We start from the raw sequence: 19,823 nt of genomic DNA on the forward strand, positions 1-19,823 counted from the left end.
AACCGAGCTGCCCGATTGGTGAGTCCCCGCGCACTGGGCTAAACCAGCACAGCGTGGAGACTCGCTTCCGCGGTGCCGGAAATTGCATCTGTGCAGGTGCTGGAAATCGTGTCTGCACAGAGGCAGACACTGCAAATCATGGGCCTGCGCGCGCGCAATCCGGCCCACAGAGGGATCTCTGCTGGAGTGAACCGGCCCAGACAAGGTAAACCTTGCCAACCCCTGCTTGGACTCCAGCTCCCATCTGCCCCAGCCAGCCAATGACCAGGGATAATATCTGGATGGCATGCAGTTGGGGGTAGTTGTTCTAAGGATGGACCCCCAGGGAGACTTTTTCCAGGGGGGGCTTTGGATTCCAGTTACATCAGGGAGGTGAACAAGGTGAATCTGAATGCCATTGCCCCAGCTCAGAGCAATGGATTTGTGTAGGAAATCTGCCTAGTAGGTATGGATTCAAATTCATTTGAATGGCTTGCAACAGAGGAAATTGCTTCCTTAAATTACAACCCTAGGGAAAGGGTTACGCTTTGGCTGTGTTGATGTGCCAAACAAACCCATTTTCTCTGCTAACATTCTATTTATCAATCTAATATTTATGAGAGTTATTGTTAGCAACCACAAAAGAGAACAATGCATGTCAATTGTGTGGCAGCAGTGCTGCAATTTATCTAAAAGGACTCAAGGGCACAGCACCCACTAAACAACTTTGCCTAACTGTCTAGAGTGCCTCTACATTTGCCTACATGTACAGAAAACAAGGCACCCCTTAATTCTGCAGAAAGCTGGATAGAGACAAGGGTTTTCATTCTCTCTCTTACCACTAGAAAGAAAGATTTGGGGCAGATAAAAGAAAGGACTTCTTCATGCAGCACAGAGTTAAACTGTGAAACTCCTTCCCACAGGAGGCAGGGATGGCTTTGAAAGAGGATTAGACAGATTCACTGACCACAATGATATGCTCTGCCTCCACGATCAGAGGCAGCAAGGCTTCTGAACGCCAGTTGCCGGGAGCCACAGGATGGAAGAGTGTGGCTCTTGTGCTCAGGGGTCCTGCTTGCAGGTTTCCCATTGGAGCGTCTGGGTGGCAACTGTGAGAGCAGGATGTTGGATCGATGGGCCCTTGACCTGATCAGCAGGCTCTTCTGATGTCCTTATGTCCTTAAAGCTCTGCCTATCAAGGAAGCAAGTGACACACCATTCTTAATGGACAGGTCTGGCCCAAGACATTTTGGCACCTGAGGCGAACCACAAAATTGTGGCCCCTCTGGCTAGGGAAGAAGGGGTGAGTCAACCAGAGAGGGAGTATCACATCAACTTTACCTAACAGTTGAAATGGGAATCAAAGGCTGTCACAGGGGGTGGGGAGGGGGCTGCTTTCAATCGTGCTGTGTGGGTGCAGAGCCCAGGAGACCCCAGAGGGCAGCCCCAGGCAGGCATAGGCGTGTCTTCAGCCCCCTCAAAAGCCAGTCTCCAAGGAGCATACCAGCACTGACACCATGACAGCGGTGGCAGCAGTGGGCAATGCATTCTTTGGAGGCTGGATCTGCTACCCCTGTAGATGCGGCCACCCGAGGTGGTTGCCTCAGCTTGCCTCATGGGTGGGCCAGCCATGTTAACGGGGAAAATAGTGAATACAACAGACCTTGGTGAAATAACTGCTTGCAGCTTTCACACATTTATCCCGATCTGAACAAACATGCTGCTATGGTCACTTATCAGGAGGTTCCTTCCACACTGTGCAGGAACTGGGCCCTCCCTAGTGCTGCGTCATTCACCCACGGGGAATGTCTGCTGTCAGTTATGAGACAGCCACCATCTCTGTTGTCGTCCCCATTAAAAACCTTCCTTCCAATATGCTCTTTAAGCAGAGAACTCTCTCAGTGCATTGGCACTGGAATTGTTTTAAGATATTTTAAGATGACATAGATGATGCCTTCCTGGAACAGATGGCCAAGCATGCACAAGGAAGGGAGATAATAGTAATGGGGGACTTCAATTACCCGGATATTTGTTGGATGTCAAACCCAGCCAAGAGCATAAGGTCAAACAGATTCCTCAATGGCCTTGCAGACAACTTCATTGTCCAGAAAGTGGGAGAAGCAACAAGAGGAACAGCCATTTTAGATCTGGTCCTAACCAATGTTGATGACCTGGTTAGTGGGGTAGAAGTGGAAGGATCATTGGGCGCGAGTGATCATGCTCTTCTGAAGTTTACTATACAGAGGAAAGGAGCAGCCAAGCATACTAGGACTCAATTTCTTGACTTTAAGAAAGCCGACTTCATAAAACTTAGGGAAGTGCTGGGTGAGATCCCATGGACAGCAATACTAAAAGGAAAGGGAGTTCATGATGGCTGGGAGTTTGTTAAGAGGGAGATAGTAAAAGCACAACTTCAGGCAATACCAATGAGACGGAAACATGGAAGGTGCCTAAAGAAGCCAGGGTGGCTATCTAAAGAACTTTTAACTGGGTTAAGATTAAAAAAGGATGTGTACAAAAAATGGAAAAGGGGGGAAACCACCAAAGAGGAATTCAAACAAATAGCCAGCACGTGTAGACACAAAGTCAGAAAAGCTAAAGCACAGAATGAACTCAGGCTTGCTAGAGAGGTTAAAAGCAACAAAAAAGGCTTTTATGGGTATGTTCGTAGCAAAAGGAAGATCAAAGAAACAGTGGGGTCACTCAGAGGAGAAGATGGTGAAATGCAAACAGGGGACACAGAAAGGGCTGAACTCCTCAATGCCTTCTTTGCCTCAGTCTTCTCCGATAAAGAAAACAATGCCCGACCTGAAGAATTTGGAGCAAATGATTCAGCAAAGGAAACACAGCCCAGAATAACTAAGGAGATAGTACAAGAATACTTGGCTAGTTTAGATGTATTCAAGTCTCCAGGGCCAGATGAACTGCATCCAAGAGTATTAAAAGAACTGGCAGATGTGATCTCAGAACCACTGGCAGTCATCTTTGAGAATTCCTGGAGAACAGGCGAAGTCCCGGCAGACTGGAGGAGGGAAAATGTTGTCCCTATTTTCAAAAAGGGGAAAAGAGAGGACCCAAATAATTACCGCCCAGTCAGTCTGACATCAATACCAGGGAAGATTCTGGAGCAGATCATTAAGCAAACAGTCTGTGAGCACCTAGAAAGGAATGCTGTGATCACCAATAGTCAGCATGGATTTCTGAAAAATAAGTCATGTCAGACTAACCTGATCTCGTTTTTTGACAGAATTACAAGCCTGGTAGATGAAGGGAACGCAGTGGATGTAGCCTACCTTGATTTCAGCAAGGCATTTGACAAGGTGCCGCATGATATTCTTGTAAAGAAGCTGGTAAAATGCGGTCTTGACTATGCTACCACTCAGTGGATTTGTAACTGGCTGACTGACCAAACCCAAAGGGTGCTCATCAATGGTTCCTCTTCATCCTGGAGAAGAGTGACTAGTGGGGTGCCACAGGGTTCTGTCTTGGGCCCGGTCTTATTCAACATCTTTATCAACGACTTGGATGATGGACTCAAGGGCATCCTGATCAAATTTGCAGATGACACCAAACTGGGAGGGGTGGCTAACACCCCAGAGGACAGGATCACACTTCAAAACGACCTTGACAGATTAGAGAACTGGGCCAAAACAAACAAGATGAATTTTAACAGGGAGAAATGTAAAGTATTGCACTTGGGCAAAAAAAATGAGAGGCACAAATACAAGATGGGCGACACCTGGCTTGAGAGCAGTACATGTGAAAAGGATCTAGGAGTCTTGGATGACCACAAACTTGACATGAGCCAACAGTGTGACGCGGCAGCTAAAAAAGCCAATGCAATTCTGGGCTGCATCAATAGGAGTAATAGTGCCACTGTATTCTGCTCTGGTCAGACCTCACCTGGAGTACTGTGTCCCGTTCTGGGCACCACAATTCAAGAAGGACACTGACAAACTGGAACGTGTCCAGAGGAGGGCAACCAAAATGGTCAAAGGCCTGGAAACGATGCCTTATGAGGAACGGCTAAGGGAGCTGGGCATGTTTAGCCTGGAGAAGAGGAGGTTAAGGGGTGATATGATAGCCATGTTCAAATATATAAAAGGATGTCACATAGCGGAGGGAGAAAGGTTGTTTTCTGCTGCTCCAGAGAAGCGGACACGGAGCCATGGATCCAAACTACAAGAGAGAAGATTCCACCTAAACATTAGGAAGAACTTCCTGACAGTAAGAGCTGTTCGACAGTGGCATTTGCTGCCAAGGAGTGTGGTGGAGTCTCCTACTTTGGAGGTCTTTAAGCAGAGGCTTGACAACCATATGTCAGGAGTGCTCTGATGGTGTTTCCTGCTTGGCAGGGGGTTGGACTCGATGGCCCTTGTGGTCTCTTCCAACTCTAGGATTCTATGATTATATATATATATATATATATATATATTGAAGTTTTGCACAAGCGATCTCAAGAGCCAGGCACAAATGCTCCGAAACAAATGAAAACTTCACCAGTATTTCTGAACCAAGAATAAGAATGTCTGCCTTTCTCTGCCTCTTTCTCTCAGCAGGGAGACAAGCAGGCACAGCTGGGTTTGCGGAACTGGTTCACACCTTGTTGGCCACAGGCAGATGAATGGCTAACCCCGATGTAAGGTCAACTCTAAAAATAAGAAGAGCAGCTTGGTGTGGGTCTTTCTGCAACACACACAAGTGTTGCTGGCTGGGTAGGAGCCACAAGTGGCGGAGAATGTGCTAGACGTCCTGGTGTGTTCCTGATGCTGCGGAGAACAGCCAGAGAGCCAAACCCCTCATTTCCGATAGCACACTGTGCCACTTGGGCCTTTGTTGGGATGTGCTTGGACCTGGCGGTGCCTCTCAGTTAAGGGACTATCTGTGGCCCAGTCTGGAGTCGGAGTCTGTGAAGCAGTTCAGGGCACGAGTAGCTGGTGCTGTGCGTCAGAAGAACAACTTCCACAACAACTGGGGGAAAGAGGATTGGCAAGCCAAGCACATTTTGCAGGGTTGTCTGCATAAATTGTTCTGTTCCTGCAGCAAGATTGTGGAGCAGTGTCAGGGGTGGGGATGAGGGGCTGTTTAAGGCATCAGAGGCGCCTCAGTGCTACCTACGGGGCAGCCTCTGAAGGTGGTTTGAAACTAATGTGAGTTCTGATCACATCAGATGTTTGTAAAACACATCCACCCCTCCCCTCACTGAAATTGTAGTTTGTTTAGGGTGCTGGGAATTGTAGCCCTGTGAGTGAACTACAGTTTCCAATATTCTTTGGCGAGTGGGGAAAGGATGTGCTTTCAATATATGGTTGGTTCACAGCCCTAGATTTACAAACTGGAATGGAGTGTTATTTATTTAGATTTTATGTACTGTGCTGCTTAATCATCATAAACAAAAACCCTATAGTGGTTTGCATAAGACAATATAAAAATGTATAAAATATAAAAATTTAGCTCATAATACACCTGCCCTGGATCAACTACACCTAGACAGCTTGTGGGTCCATTTTAAAGTGTTGTTTCTTTCAACCTTTAAAGCCCTTCACAGTTTACATTGGAAGGACTTAGCCCAGGCATCACCAACCTTTGCCCTCCAGATGTTTTGGACTACAATTCCCATCATCCCTGACCACTGGTCCTGTTAGCTAGGGATCATGGGAGTTGTAGGCCAAAACATCTGGAGGGCTGCAGGTTGGGGGGTGCCTGACATTTCAATAGTGTCACCTGCTGACTGAGGTGAGGCATGCGGTTACCAGAACTGGGCCTTCTCAGTGGTGTCTCCCTATTTCCCCCAAAATATACAATTTCAGTTCTTAGTCTTAAGGGGGTTGGGCAGGCTGTATGCTTGAGCCCCCTTCTAATTCCTGGAACCAGCATGGATTCAATTCCTGGAAAAGCCAGGCTAGTTTCCTGATGAGGTAATGGCCCTCTAGGTAGGGGCCATTAAGGTAACAAAGGAGGTGGCTCCATGACAGTCAGCAAATGGGTGGGATGCCCTTGCACAACTTGCTGGTAGTTATAAAGACAAAAGCCAGAGTTGAGAGTTGTGTGTGCGAGCTAGAGGCTGGAAGTAAGCACACTGCAGGCTGGGCAGCTGGGAGGCAGAGCCATGCCTGATTTCTTCTTGAATCCAGGGCTGTGGCTATGGGAGAAGCAAGACCTTCTGGGGTGTTAATGCTGTGAGCCCCTCCATGGTAGTATTAGGTTGCATATATGTGCAAATAAGCCATAAAGACACCACAGTCTCCACTGAGCCTCATTCCAAGGAAAGCAAACCCTGGGTAAGCGCCTGGAACCCTTGGAATCTTGCACCCCTTGGAGACTGAGGGTGGCGTGCAACGCTATGTTGCTCTTACGATTTTGTGGCTTTCAGTTTAATATATGTTATTTTTGTTAGGATATTTCCGTTCCACCTTAAAAGGGAGCAGGCTTTGTGAGTCACAGAGTGTGCGCATTTCCTGTTCACAGGAAGTTTATATTTTCTATTGCTTTCGTTTCTCTCTCTCTATGTCTGGAGACACTGTGAAGCAGGCAGTCATGGTTTTTTGTTCTGATCAACGCTGAATAAAACTTGTAAATAATGCTCTCCTAAGTGCGACTTTTGCTGTGCATTATCTGCTGATAGAGTGTGCATGAGCTCTGGAATGTCACAAGCTATTTCTGGAAGCTCGTGTCGCTAATTGCTGATACTGCGTGTCTACGGGAGGTCGATGGACGTCCGGACACGGCTTGGGGGCCATGATGGACTTTATCTCCCTGGCAGTACCCCAACAATTTTGTATTTGTATTTTAATTGTTTTATTCATTTTGCAGGCCATCCTGGGGAATGTGATTGAAGGGTCACAAGAAACATACTGATACTGAATGAATGAATGAGTTGAATTCCTGAAAATTCGGTATTGGACTTCAGAGATTTCACATATCGCCAGAGTGGTGTGCCCCAATAACTTCCTCGCGGGTGCATCCGTCACCATTTGCAGCTTCCAGCTATAGAGAGGAAGAGCCTCTACTGCAGGGGCTCAAATCATGTGCAATGGTGGCAGAGCTCCACTTTCTCCAGGAAGGGCCATCGTTCAATAACCACCCAAAGCTCTGCAAAAATGCTCCTAGTCTTAGTCACCCACTGAACTTTCCTGGAGCTATCAAAGCTTGTGAAATAACAACCAACATCAACAATGAATAATGCTTGCAAAGCTAAGCTTGCAAAACCACCATCATCTCAAGACTGTTTACAGCAGCTGAATCACCTGAACTTGCCAGCAATAAAATTAATGGCGGGCTGCAGCTTTAGTCTGGTTATTTGCTCAGGGAATCCTCTCCTCTTCCTGTAACAAATGAACTCACAAGCAGCAGGTGGGTAGCAGAGCTTTGTCTTGATGGCATCACTTCAGATTGCAGCTGGGAGCAAGTGAAGGCCACATAATGAGGGCAGGCTCCCTACCCTGAAAAATATATCCCAGCTTTTCAGAAGGAAAGGGGGTTGAAAACTCCTTTTTGCTTGGTATGCAGGTTTTGGGGATGTATTTTTTAAAAACACATCTTTCAGTCATGTGGATTCATCCCCTCCCTGCAGGCACAAACACTCTGCTCCCCTTTTCCTGCCAACCTCTGTCCCGAATGGCTGCCCTGAGGTCCCAAGTTCAGGCCCTTGAAATCGCAGGTTCTGAAATGCTCTTGCCTGGCAACCCTAACATACCCACAGTGCTGTCAAGTGATGCAGCCCCAGTTCGACAGGTTTCTTCATCATTTGCGAGAATTAAGACTGAGACAGAGAACACTGCGAATGTTTCTGGACTCCCCCCCCATCAGTGCCAGGATGATGGGAGTTGTAGTTCAGCAATATCCCGAGGACCACAAGTTCCATGGTCCCTGCATCCAGACTCCCTTCCAACAGGAAGTCAGCCTGGTTGAGACTGAATCAGCAGCATTCAAAGCTGCAGATGGTGGCAGAAAGCACACTGACGACCGAGGAGTAGAGGGTGCCCAAGAGCAAGCAGGGCATCTTGGGAAAAGCAGACAAAGGTTTCTTGTGTGGGTGATGCAATGCCCAGAGGACGCGTTGCCTCCTCTGGCTGGAAGCTTCCGACCCAGCTGCCCCACTTGCTCTGCAGAGAGCATTGCCTTGATGTGGGGAAACATCCAAAAAGACAGGCTGTGAGGCAGAGATGCTCATCTCACCTGTGGAGCTGGTGTACCTGGGAGAGTTGAAAACTAGTGGTGCTTCAGAGTGGGGTAAAAAGCAGCAGCAGCACCCACAATCTTCTAGCCCCACTGGTTGTGGGAGGAGGCTTGGTCGCTCCTGGTTCATGTGTGGGGCTCTGTGCAAAGTGGGGTGACTCACTCTGCATATTTATTTTCTTTTTTTCTTAAGGAAAAAATGCGGGGAAGGGTCGGAGGCAAATCCCTGCAGGAAGAGTGGTCTACAGAGAGTTGTTAGCCATAGTGGCTGAAAGGAACTTTCACAAACAGCAGCAGTATATCGCTTCAGCATTGGTTTTTTGTTTTTGTAGAAAAAGGAGGTGCCAGTAACCCAAAGCCTGCTCACAGAGCTACAATTCCCAGCACCCTTAAACTACAGTTCCCAGGATTCTTTGGTGGAAGTCATGTGCTTTAAATGTGTGTAGGATGTGCTTCAAATGTACAATGTGGATCTGCCCTGAGAGAGAGAGAGAGAGAGAGAGAGAGAGAGAGAGAGAGAGAGAGAAACTGGGTCAGCACCCCCAGGTGTTTTGAGTCTGGTGTGCAATACCCTTTTGCATATGTCATTTCATAGGTCAGGAGTGGAGAGCCACATACCCTCCTGGGCCAGCTCCCAGGGGCCACATCCCAGTGCGGGTGGACGCAGATGCAAAAGCAGGCACAGCAGTGCACATGAGCTCCCAGAGAGCCCCAGGGACCAAACAAGGGGGGGGGCGCATTTGGCCTGAGGGCCAGAGGTTCTGCAGCTACCAGAGCAGATACCCACCTTGTTCCCAAACTGTTCTTAATCAGGGTGATTGTGCAGCGGTTTGTCTGCACCTCATGAACCTCCTTTTGTTATACATGCAGGAAGATTTACATGCTGGCTCTCTGCTTCTGCTCTCTACCTCATTCACAGCTAATCTCTTCCCCCAACTAGAGGCCTTCCTGTGCCTGCACACCCAAAGCAGTAAGCGGCCTCCCAGGTGAACTTGTTTGCCCTTCCAACCCACTGTTGTTGGCTCTGGCTGGCAGCCGCTCTCCAGGGTTTCAGGCAAGAGATCTTCTTTCCCATTTGCTGCTACGTATTTCTTGTTTTTCCAAAACTGGCGATGCCAGGTATTGAACTCTGCACCTTTTGCATGCAAAGCCATGTTCCACTTAAGAGGGTTTGCCAGTTCTCAGATTTCACATTTAAAAGGCTGGTGGGAACATTTGAAAGGTGACCTCTGGAGGTCCTTGGGCCTGGGCTGGATGTAAGCAGGTCTCTCTCCGTGTCTGCTTATAAGTCTTGCATTTGCAAGAGCCACAGGGTTTGTAGCTACGGAAGCAGCCAAGCACTTGAATCATCTTCAGACAATGGTGAGTGGATTAGAATCTTGCAATGCTCACATAGGAAATTGCTCCTTTCATTTAACTTGGCATGACTTCCACCTGAAGGCAGCTTTATGTAACTGCAGCAACTCTGTGCGTACGTGTTACTGAAATGAAATAATGGTGTTGTGACTTTGGAGGCGGGGGTCAGTCTGCACCAGTGGTTCTCAATTAGCTAAGAACTGAGGACCCCCTGTTTTTCAAAAGCCAAGCCATGGACCCCCTACATTTGAAAATGTTGATTATCTCTATGTTAGTTTTTGTTATGTGAATGGTACTACAACCCCGAGTGGGTTGCATGAACCCCAATTGGGAACCACTGCTCTGCACAATGCCCTTCCAGTTATTGGGGTCCTTTATCTGTGGGGATTGGAGGTAGGGGAGCAAGGGTGCCAATCCTGTCCCTCAAGCACCACAATGAGCACAGTCAAAGAAGTTGATCTGTGCCAAGGGGGGAAATGGGTGGGCTTTTGCCCTCACTAGCTGAGAGCTAAGCTGAAAGCAGGCTGAGGAGCTGGACCCAGAGACATGCTTGATTTGTGATGGAATCCAAGGCTGCGACCAAGATCTGTTAGGGTGTTAATGCTGTGAGTCCCTCCACCGTAGGCTCAGGTTTTATATATATGTAAATAAATCATATATCTTAAAGACACCACAACCTTCACCTCATTCCAAGGATACAAAACCCTGTGTGTAAGCACCCAGAACTCCAGGCGTCTCTCACTGCTCAGAGATTGGTATGCAGTGGTACCTCGGGTTACATACCCTTCAGGTTACAGACTCCGCTAACCCAGAAATATTACCTCAGGTTAAGAACTTTGCTTCAGGATGAGAACCGAAATCGCGCAGCAGTGGTGCAGCAGCAGCAGGAGGCCTCATTAGCTAAAGTGGTGCTTCAGGTTAAGAACAGTTTCAGGTTAAGAACGGACCTCCAGAACGAATTAAGTACTTAACCCGAGGTACCACTGTATAACAATAGTTTATTTTGGGAAGAAGGTTTCAGGCAGTGGCCGGCGGGGTCACTGCTACTGGCCTTACATCCAAACCCCTGGAAAGAGATCGTGTGAAACATTAATTATAGGAAGAGAAACTTAACCAGCAACTTTCAGAATGGTAAGTTTTAGGATTTCTGCTGCAGCTTGCTTTTTTTCCTCCTCCTCCTCCTCCATATTCCGTTTTTCCTGTTGTCATATCTTTGTAGGCCGTGTGACCCATCTTAAGAATGATTCTTGTAAAGCTGCTTTGAGTGTATTTTTTGGCTATGAATCCTGCAATAAATAAAATAAATAAATAATAAAATAAAAGAACCAAAATAAATAATAAAATAAATAATAAATAATAAAATAAAAACAAACTCACCTGGTCCCAGTTGTACAGCTCGGTACTGGAATGACTTTTGGCACAGGTCCATTGCATATATTTGCATAATGCCATGCTAGATACTTGGGAAATTTAATTATTCCCAAATGCTGTATTAGGCAGCTGGTTTAAGGGTAGCTCTTTAACACTGAACATTTCTGTCCTTGTGAAGGGGTTGGAGGCTACCAAATTTTTGGCTCATGCGTTTCTTGCCTGCATTTTGTTCCTGAGAAGTTATTTTACCTGCATTGTATTTGCTGTCTGCATTGAAATGTAAGTAAACTTTTTTTGTTTATCTTACTAAAAATGCATGGTTTATTCTCTTCAATGGGGGTGAAGAGGGGGAGGTCAGCAGACTACATATAAAGGGTTAAAAAGGTGTAATTACCTTGTTCCTAAGCTTTAGTAAGCTACAAAACATCAAGTGTTTTACTCTTCTAAAAAGCCTGTTTTCACAACCTGTTTTCTTTTGTAATTCTCCCACACATGTGGGATAGGTAGTTTAAATCTTAATCTACAAATTTAATCCTCAGTCTGTCTCCTACAAAAAGAGTGCACATGTTCTCATTTCTGCCAGAAATAGTAATAGAAAGATCATTGGCTTTCATGGGCTGTTTGGGAAGGGTCCATGGGTGTTGTTTTTCTCCAAAGAGCAACATGACTCAGGATCTGAAATAGGCAGAACCTATGGCCCTTGCACAACAGAATGCAAGAACAGCAAACAACCCCCATTGGTATGGAACCACAGAAGGCTACAATGCACAAAATGGATTTGGAAAATGTGGATTTTCAGGAGCAGTATGGAAGAGGCCTACGTAAACAAGCAAGCAATCAATCAATGTCTAACCTCTGAAAATTAAGGTGTCAGGAGGCTGGGACCTCATTAGCACTGTTGTTTACTGTATCAAACTGCCATGCAAGCAAGGGGGTGGTGGAATTAAGCATGGCACACTGCTGAGCCACCTTCTAATGCCACCCTTGCTTGGTCCACTTCCTAAAGTCAGGAATTTGTCAGGAGTGCCCTCATACAGTTTCCCCAGACTTTGGATTATAGATGGAGGCACACCAAAAAGTGGAATAGGACAGTGTCTCCAGGTGGGGCTCCTTGCAAAGGTGTTAAATTTGCATCCAGAGATGGGAAGCAGTGTCCTCTGAGCAATGTGGAGGCCATATCTGGACTCTGGCAACATCTGGAGAGTCACAAACAATTCCCAACCCTGCTTTAGACAGGACTGAGCTAAGCCATGGTCTGACTTGGTATATGGCAGCTTCCTGTGTTGGATGCCATCATCCCCCCCCCCCCTTTGGTGGGTTTCCATTTGTTAGTTCAGAGCAAAACTCCTTTTGATTCTTTTGAGCACAGAAAAGAACATGAACCTGCTTGAAATAAGGCTATGAGATTAGAAAAGCGGATTTGGAACACAACCCCAGAGCCAGACGGAGTCGTTTCAATAATCAACCCACAACAAAAGACTGCAATTAATGTTTATTTTATCAACTCTATTGTTAAATTACACAATCAAAGTCAATGGAACTCCTTTCCTTCCCAAACCCCCTTTTTTGTCATCGTAAAACTACACAGCAAGATAGCGGCCTATAGTGGAAAGCAACTGAATCCGCGTGGTTATGACAAAATTGAATCCTTATATGCACACATCCCTTATATACAACAAACAGTATACACAAAATAAAGGAAAGGGTTTAGTATTTTATTATTTTGTAAACCATGCAGAGCACAGCATAAAAACGAGGTTGCATCTCCTACATCAGGCAAGGTGCTTCAAACCGACACCCAGCACAGGCAGCCCCCTCTGGTTTCAAGAGCACATTGTCCCTCCCTGTGAAAACCAAGGAATTCCACTGGAAATGCCAGACTGGCATTTTAAACACTCATTCTTTAAATTTTGCCGGTGCTGGCTTTTCCCTCCCCACTCGTAAATTTTTGAAGTTTAGCAAACCCACTAGGCCTCTGAAAGATTGCCTGATGCAATAAACTTTGGAGAAGGTAGGCTTTAACCCTACAGCCACGTCCTGGGTGTGGGCTCCATTAAACTCAACGCGAGTTAATTCTGAACAGACATGGTTAGGGCTGCTCTGTGAAGCAGGAAGACATGGGCAGCATTGTTGTTGCAATGTCTATTTTGGTGAAGCCTCTCATATAGGCTGGGCCCCAGCCTTACTTGATTAATCTCACATATAAATGGCATATAGTGCAAAAGGAGCCCAGTTAAGATTTAGTATGCATGAAATAAGGGAACATCATCCCCAGGTGCCTTCAGCCCTGCAGATCAGATGGAAGGTTAAGCTAAGTAAACCCCGGCCATTAAAAGAAAAATCAGCTACTGAGTGCATAGACCAAAATTAACATCAGTTCTCATTAGACTATCAAGTAGAAGAGCCTGTTCTTTTATCACCATCATATTCACAAGATTTTTGCATAGAGATTTGCCTTGTCCAAGCATATTAAATTGTCCAGTTCCTTGCCTCCCAGCTGGTCTCCCAGCAACAGAGAAAATGCAACTAAATTGTATCTTCTCCTAACGATCCTAAAGTTCTAGCACAGCCTTTGCCAACCTTGTGCGGTCCAGAGGTTTTGGCTGACAACTCTCACCAGCCCCAGGCAACCAGAGTTAGTTGGGTGCTGGTAGACATTTGGGAAACTTATGGTGGCTGTTTTTAAATGCAATCAGTGGCCCACTCTTAAGATGCAAATGGTGGCTGGCTTAGAGACCTACAGTCATCTATAGTCCCTTGGAAAACATTGCTCACTAGGAGAAACTTCACATGTAAGTGGTAGGCAGAAGCGTATCTGACAATGGTCCCAAGTTTTGTAGGTGCAGGAACATGCAGACTTGTCACGTTAAACAAACCTGATCATCCTCCAACTCAGGGATCCCAGACCTAGTTGTAACACATTAGTATCTAATTTGGAAGTGGGGAGGAAGAGGCAGGCGAGCTCAGTGGCACATAGGAAGTTGCCTTATTCTGAGTCAGAGGACAGTATTGTCCACAATGAATGGCAGCAACTTCCCTGGAATTTCTTTTTTGCATATATTTTTTTAATTAAAACTTTTCATCTTACAATACATTAAGGGAAAAACCCAAATCCAAATAAAAACAACAACGAAAGAAAAAAGGAAAGGAAAAGAGAAAGGGGAGGGGGAGAATACAAAAGTAGATCCTCCTAACCCTCGGCTCAAACAAAAGGGGGCAGACCCTCCTAGCTTTCACCCGGGAGCTTCCTTTTCTGCTTCTGAGAGATCTTCCCTTCCCTGCCTCCACCAGTCAGCCATCACCCTCATTAACCCAGAGTAGAGGACATCAAAGGACAGAACAAAACATAAAGAAAAACAAAGTAGATAAAAGAAAAAGAAGAGAGGAAGATAAAGATAATAAAAAGATGAGAAGAGAGAAAAGAAATAAAGAAAACTTCTTATTCTTTGCCTGTCAATTATATATATAAATATTGTTTAATATTCTGAGTGTTCAGGATGGTATCTAGCTGTATTCCATGATAATATCCAGCTGCTCCTTGTTCTGTTAGATGGTGTTTTCCCAATCTTCAACCCCAGACCTCAAGTTCAATCATTTCCCCTTCCACACAAAGTCTAAAGGGGGCTCTCCCATTGGTATTATCATTGAAAATCAAGACTTCCTTCCGGTATGATGAATTTATCTCCAAGGAATTCCAGCAACCCTTCCACAGTTAAAAAACAATAAATCGTTAATCTCTATTCATAAAGGAATCTCTCCGTTGTGATTGTATACTAAAATATCAATCCATAGTTATTTATTGTATATTCATTAATATTAATTTCATTAATATTCGTTAATTCATTAATTTTCCATCCTAGTTTAGCAGGAGAAAAAGAAGAACTTCTTTCATTTCGAGCCATCCTACTAATGTAAAACATTTCCACTTCTTCCATTCTTTTTCCAAGTGCATCACCAGAAGCTTGATAGTTTTCCCCTTTGAATTCATTTCAAATTGTAGACTTTTATCTCTGCCATCTCAGAATGTTTCTTAATCTCTCCGCCAATGGTTTCATTCCAGTCGTCCAGAATCACAACTCCATTGCTTGACTGTTTCACTCCTCCAGGCACCTGTTTGAAGGCCCATTTCATCATCTGCTGCTTCCCACTTCACCATTCCACTTTCATGTTCTGGCAGATTTTTCTAAGTATTATTTCCCAAAAGTTCCACGTCTCCTTTAATCTGACCTTTCTCTGAAACATTTTCATTCACCATTTTATTTATCTCAGTTCTGAGCTCTTTTGATTGCTCATCCAATAATTGCTGCATGATACCAACTGTCAATGGGGTGTTCAACAGTATTTTCTCCATACTGAGTGCCATTGGTCTAATTAAGAACTCACTCTCCACCTTAACAGACTGCCTTAAAAAATTGCGTCTGTCTCCTTAACTAAGTAAATTCTTACACACAGTTGGAGAGCTTAGTTTCACTTTTGTGGCTAGCACTTCCTCAAAAGGGATGGAGAGTTAAAAACAATGTAAAATCAAAATTCTTAACAAGCAGAGCACCCTTATCTATTTATAATCTTTCTTCATTGCAGACAATTAAAACATGCTTTTTGTTTCGTTTCCATTCTGTTAATCGTTAATAATTGCCTCTTCTTATGATAGCAGTCGGTTTGCATTCACTGTGAAAGTTTCAGGGGGCACACAGATCCCTTCAGTCGTAATTCATCACAGTCTCAAAAGTAATTTTAAAAGGGGAGGTTTAGCTGACCTAATGCCCTGAGGACTAACTCACAGGACTATTCTGTGGTGTTTGGGCACGATGGAGGTCCTTTGCTCCAAGTCACTCACCATGTCCGAAAACTGCCTAGTCTCCGGCATGAAGGGCAGTTTTCTTCAGAGCATCAAAGATTAATCCCTTTGACCTCCCTATGTTCAAAGGTCTTTGGCATGTTGAGAATGTGCTCCACCACTGAGATACAGCCCTTCTCCACACAGAGGAAGAGCAAAAGGTAACAGGTTCCATCACCATTAAAAACCACCGCCTATCTCAAGCAGTAGGGCTGGGAAAGACCCCAACAGAACACGAGAAAAGCCCTGCTAGATCAGACAAATGACACTTTTCGTCTAGCATCCTGTTAACATAGTGGCCAGCCAGATTCTGTGGGAAGCCACAATCCATCAGAGCAGAAAACTCTGGGTTAGATGAACAAATAATCAGACTCAGTATAAGGCAATTTCATATGCTTATTACCTGCTTCAGGTACCTGTAAGCACTTGTTCGCAAACCAGCAAAGAAGATCCATACTCAGGCTGTCTTCTGCACGTGACTTTCCCTTGTTAGAACAGGGCAAGCATTTCAAGTGGCGGCAGAAGAGTAATTCTGGTGTTGAGCTGGCACCAAATGTAAGAAATATGGCTACTTCAAAGTCTGTGGCTCAGCCCTCTCTCCCTTTCTCAACTCTATGCACCTCAGAAGGACCATGAGGCCCTAAGTCACAGTCTGAAGGCACCCGAGGCTGGAACTAAGCAGGTCTGGTTCTAGCAGGTGTCTGGATGGGAGACCCCCTAGGACTCCTTGGTGGGCTCACAAATATTACAAAAATGAGAGCTCAAATTCTGCATCATACTAGAAAGAGCGGATCAAAAGCAAACCACCAGTCCAGGCATATCCCCTCCCTAATAAATCCTTTTTAAAAATACAGCTTCGATCGAAAACGTTCTGGGCAGCAATATACAAAATGATCAAATCCTGCTAGATAAATACGTGAAAGGAGAGTTGTTGAAACTGGACAGGAATACAAGAGTTGCCTCTCTCCCCATCCCAACATCTTCAAAATGGATTCCAATTCAATTGCACAAAGTAATTCTGTAACAGTATTTTTCTGTTGTTGTATTAAGCTAGTCTAAATGTCCTCCAGATCATTGAGAGAATATTCTCAACTCCAATTGAACATGAAATGAAACAAGCTTAAAATTCATTAACAGCAGTAGGAAGATTTTTAAAAATGAGTTATAAATAATTATAGACAAAATCCTTCTATTCTTTGTTAAAAAGCCAATGTATTTTCTTCTTCAGACACCCCGTTAATCAGAATTCATATTTGGTATGTGCTAAAAGCAGTTGGCCTATGAAAATACATTCATGAAATAAAATAACGGAGGGGGGGTAAGAGATATTCCAATGGGATGCTTTATTCTGGTTGTGTGTTTCCCATGTGGAAGCCACCTAGCAAAGCACAATCGTGACTATCATGCCTTGAACTCCCAAACTCTGGGAAATGGGTGTTTTATTTGCCCCAAACATCCCAAACTACCTTTGGAGGCAGGCTCCACAGACCTTGTATAACAAAGAATCGTAGAACTGTAGAGTTGGAAAGGACCTCAATGTTCTTCTGTCCAACCTCATATGATGAGATCTTATGACGTGGAGCAGAAATGTGGCCCCCAAACGACAGTATTCAGTGGGGCTCACTATGGCCACCGCAGTCCTTATTAAAACTTCTGCTACCAAACGGAACAGACCGTCACTCTGATGGCTAATGCCAAGCTGAAAAAGCTTTCATCCTGGAGATAAGGGGCTGAGTTGGCCTGAAAAGAACAGTTTTGGGGATTTCCCCAGAAGGCTACAGATCAGGGAACATCTGCCACCCTCCATGTCTCTTTGCACTCCAACTCCCACCAGCTTTCACGGCCCAATGGGTCAAGGATGTTGGGAATTGTAGTCTTGACTATCTGTAAGGCCACAGAATCCCCAGCCCTGCAAGACAAAATGGGTGGATAGGCAACCCACAGCTCATGCCCTGCCCATCAAAAGCATACTTTCCCCACCTCAAAAAAATTAAAATAAAAAGTTCCCCAACTTTTTCAGCTTTAACCATGTCAATCAGTTTTTATGTTTGGTTTTGCCCAAGCAATCATTTCCAAAAAACTGCTGCTTAAACAGGCCAGCATGGTTTGTTGTTTTTAGAAAGGGACAGATCTGAGACACACAGAGGTGAGGTTAACCCACACTGGGCACGACATTTAATGCACAAAGCATTGGCAAAGGCCACAGGCCAGAAGACTTGTATCCGTTCCCCAGCCCTCAAAGGAGCACAAATTTGCTTGGCTGCTTCATCCTTCCTCTCTATTTTGCAACCCTGCCCTGGCTTTTCAAATCTGGATCTCCCTAAAAACACACCTTGCCCCCTGTTATTATCGCCACTGCTCCACACTCCCGATGTAGTCAGTTGTTGCATTTGTGCTGCTCTGCTCCTTGCTGTGGACCTGCTTAGCTCTCCAGATCTTCCGTTGCTCCTGGCGCTTCCGCCTTGCCTCCTGGTGCTCCTTCTGCCTCATATACTGATAACGTTGCAGGAAAAGATCTTTTGCATATTCATACAGCTCCATGTCTAAAAAATTGAGAGCCTCGATGTGCTTCTGGGTCTCTTCGTCAATGTCCACACTGGAGGCTCGTGTGCTATTGTACTGTGTGAACGGGGAGATGAAGACCATGTTAAATGTCTTCTCAAAGAGGTACTGAGTCTTCCTCTGAAACTCCGTCAGGCCAAAGAAAGCCATCCGCTTCAGGTTCTCCTTGGCACTGTCCAGAAGAACCTTGTTCCGCTGCTCTTCTGGCATGACGGACAAATTGTAGCATCCCACCAGGCTGAGGTCTGCCAGCATGCGGACCTGGCGGTTGTTGGCGAGATTGTACGGGCAGTCCATGAACTCCTGCAAGGAGCAGCCAGACCAGTCATCCCCCGAGTAACAGCTGGGCAGCTCTTCAGAAGTTGGTGATCTCCCGTCGCAGACATGCAATGATGCTTTCCAGGTTGCTCCTCTTTGGACATGCCTCCATTCGCTCAAGTACCGAGACACCGGGTCCCGGAGGATCGTGATGTAGTAGAAGTTTCTGAAGAGGGAAGGCAAAGAGAGATTTTACAATCACATTAGTGTATGGCACTTTATCCGACTACAAGAACAAGAGCTTTTTTTTCTCTTTGGTTCCTTTGTTGAAAAGGTAATCCTGGTCTACCATCTGCCAAATCCGAGGTGCTGGAGGAACTGGTTGGACGCAGAGGAGTGGTGGGAGGCACCAGCTGGGAAACCCCCAAGGGAACCTCCAGGGGAAGAAGGATCAGAGCCAGGGGACTGGTGGTGGGTCGACGATGCCTGATCAGAGCGAGAAGAGGGACCAGACTGGGAGGAGAAGGTGTCAGAAGCTGAAGAGGCAACAGGGTTTAGTGAGCAGGAAGCAGCTGCAGCAGAGAGCAGTGCAGAATCACAGGCAAGAGAGGAGGAGGGCCAGGAGACAGAGAGGAGGCAGGCTGCTGAAGAATTCAGTGAGTCTCCTCCTCCTGCTACGGCCAGCTCCCCTCCCCCCGAACATGCAGAGGCTAACAGAGCAGTGGAAAGGCAGGGACCTTCATTGGGGCAAGACCTACAGGGAAGAGTTATGATTTTGTTCCCTTGGATAAAGAGTTCACTTCACTGACACAGGAAGCGAATTCCCTGAAGCCTGACATTTATTGTTTTATTGCTGACCTCCGCCTGACTCCAACTCCTGACAACAGGGTCCAGAGGAAGAGGTCTGAAAAGAGGGAAAGGCAAAAAAGAGAGTTTTGTGGTACCCTAAAGACACCCTAAAGAGAATTCTGGAGGGTCTGATCTGGACCCTTGACCCGAGGCCCATCACCTCTGCACCATACGCATGTGGTGGAGAACGGTACTTGTGTGTGCCATGAATAATAATGTATCACATGCCTCAAGGAGCAGCACAGGCTCCACTCCCCATCAAATATGCATCTTTTAGTGACACACTTAAAAAAAACAAAAAACCCCAAGAAGAAACGAAATGGAACAGAAGAGAACAGTTCTACAGGCAGCACAGCAAGCACAAATCAAGTTTTGAAGGCGGAATCTTCATGATGTTTAGTCCAAAGTCCAAAGTTTGTGTAAAAAAACAAAC

General features: G+C 45.6%; 1 protein-coding gene and 1 long non-coding RNA gene across 3 annotated transcripts in view; one reads left to right on the top strand and one right to left on the bottom strand.

Annotated features, from left to right (window-relative positions):
• LOC308579434 overlaps window positions 1-19,823 on the top strand; it is a 38,582-nt gene that overhangs the window by 9,759 nt on the left and 9,000 nt on the right. Inside the window, exons 2-3 of one of the 2 annotated variants that reach the window (XR_014004470.1) lie at window positions 4,536-4,618; window positions 6,793-7,332. This is a non-coding gene — a long non-coding RNA (uncharacterized lncRNA). Of the gene's footprint in view, window positions 1-4,535; window positions 4,992-6,792; window positions 7,333-19,823 lie in introns of those variants that run through there. The other variant, XR_014004471.1, reaches the window with a different exon arrangement.
• Window positions 12,362-19,823, bottom strand: part of HS6ST2 (heparan sulfate 6-O-sulfotransferase 2) — a 166,554-nt gene continuing 159,092 nt past the window's right edge. The window contains exon 2 of the mRNA XM_081180513.1: window positions 12,362-18,767. Within this exon, the coding sequence (XP_081036639.1) occupies window positions 18,068-18,767 (700 nt within the window). The 3' untranslated portion in view covers window positions 12,362-18,067. The remainder of the gene's footprint in view (window positions 18,768-19,823) is intronic.

Source organism: Podarcis bocagei (assembly GCF_964188305.1).
Source record: "Podarcis bocagei genome assembly, chromosome: Z".
In the NCBI taxonomy this organism is placed as follows: Eukaryota; Metazoa; Chordata; class Lepidosauria; order Squamata; family Lacertidae; genus Podarcis; species Podarcis bocagei.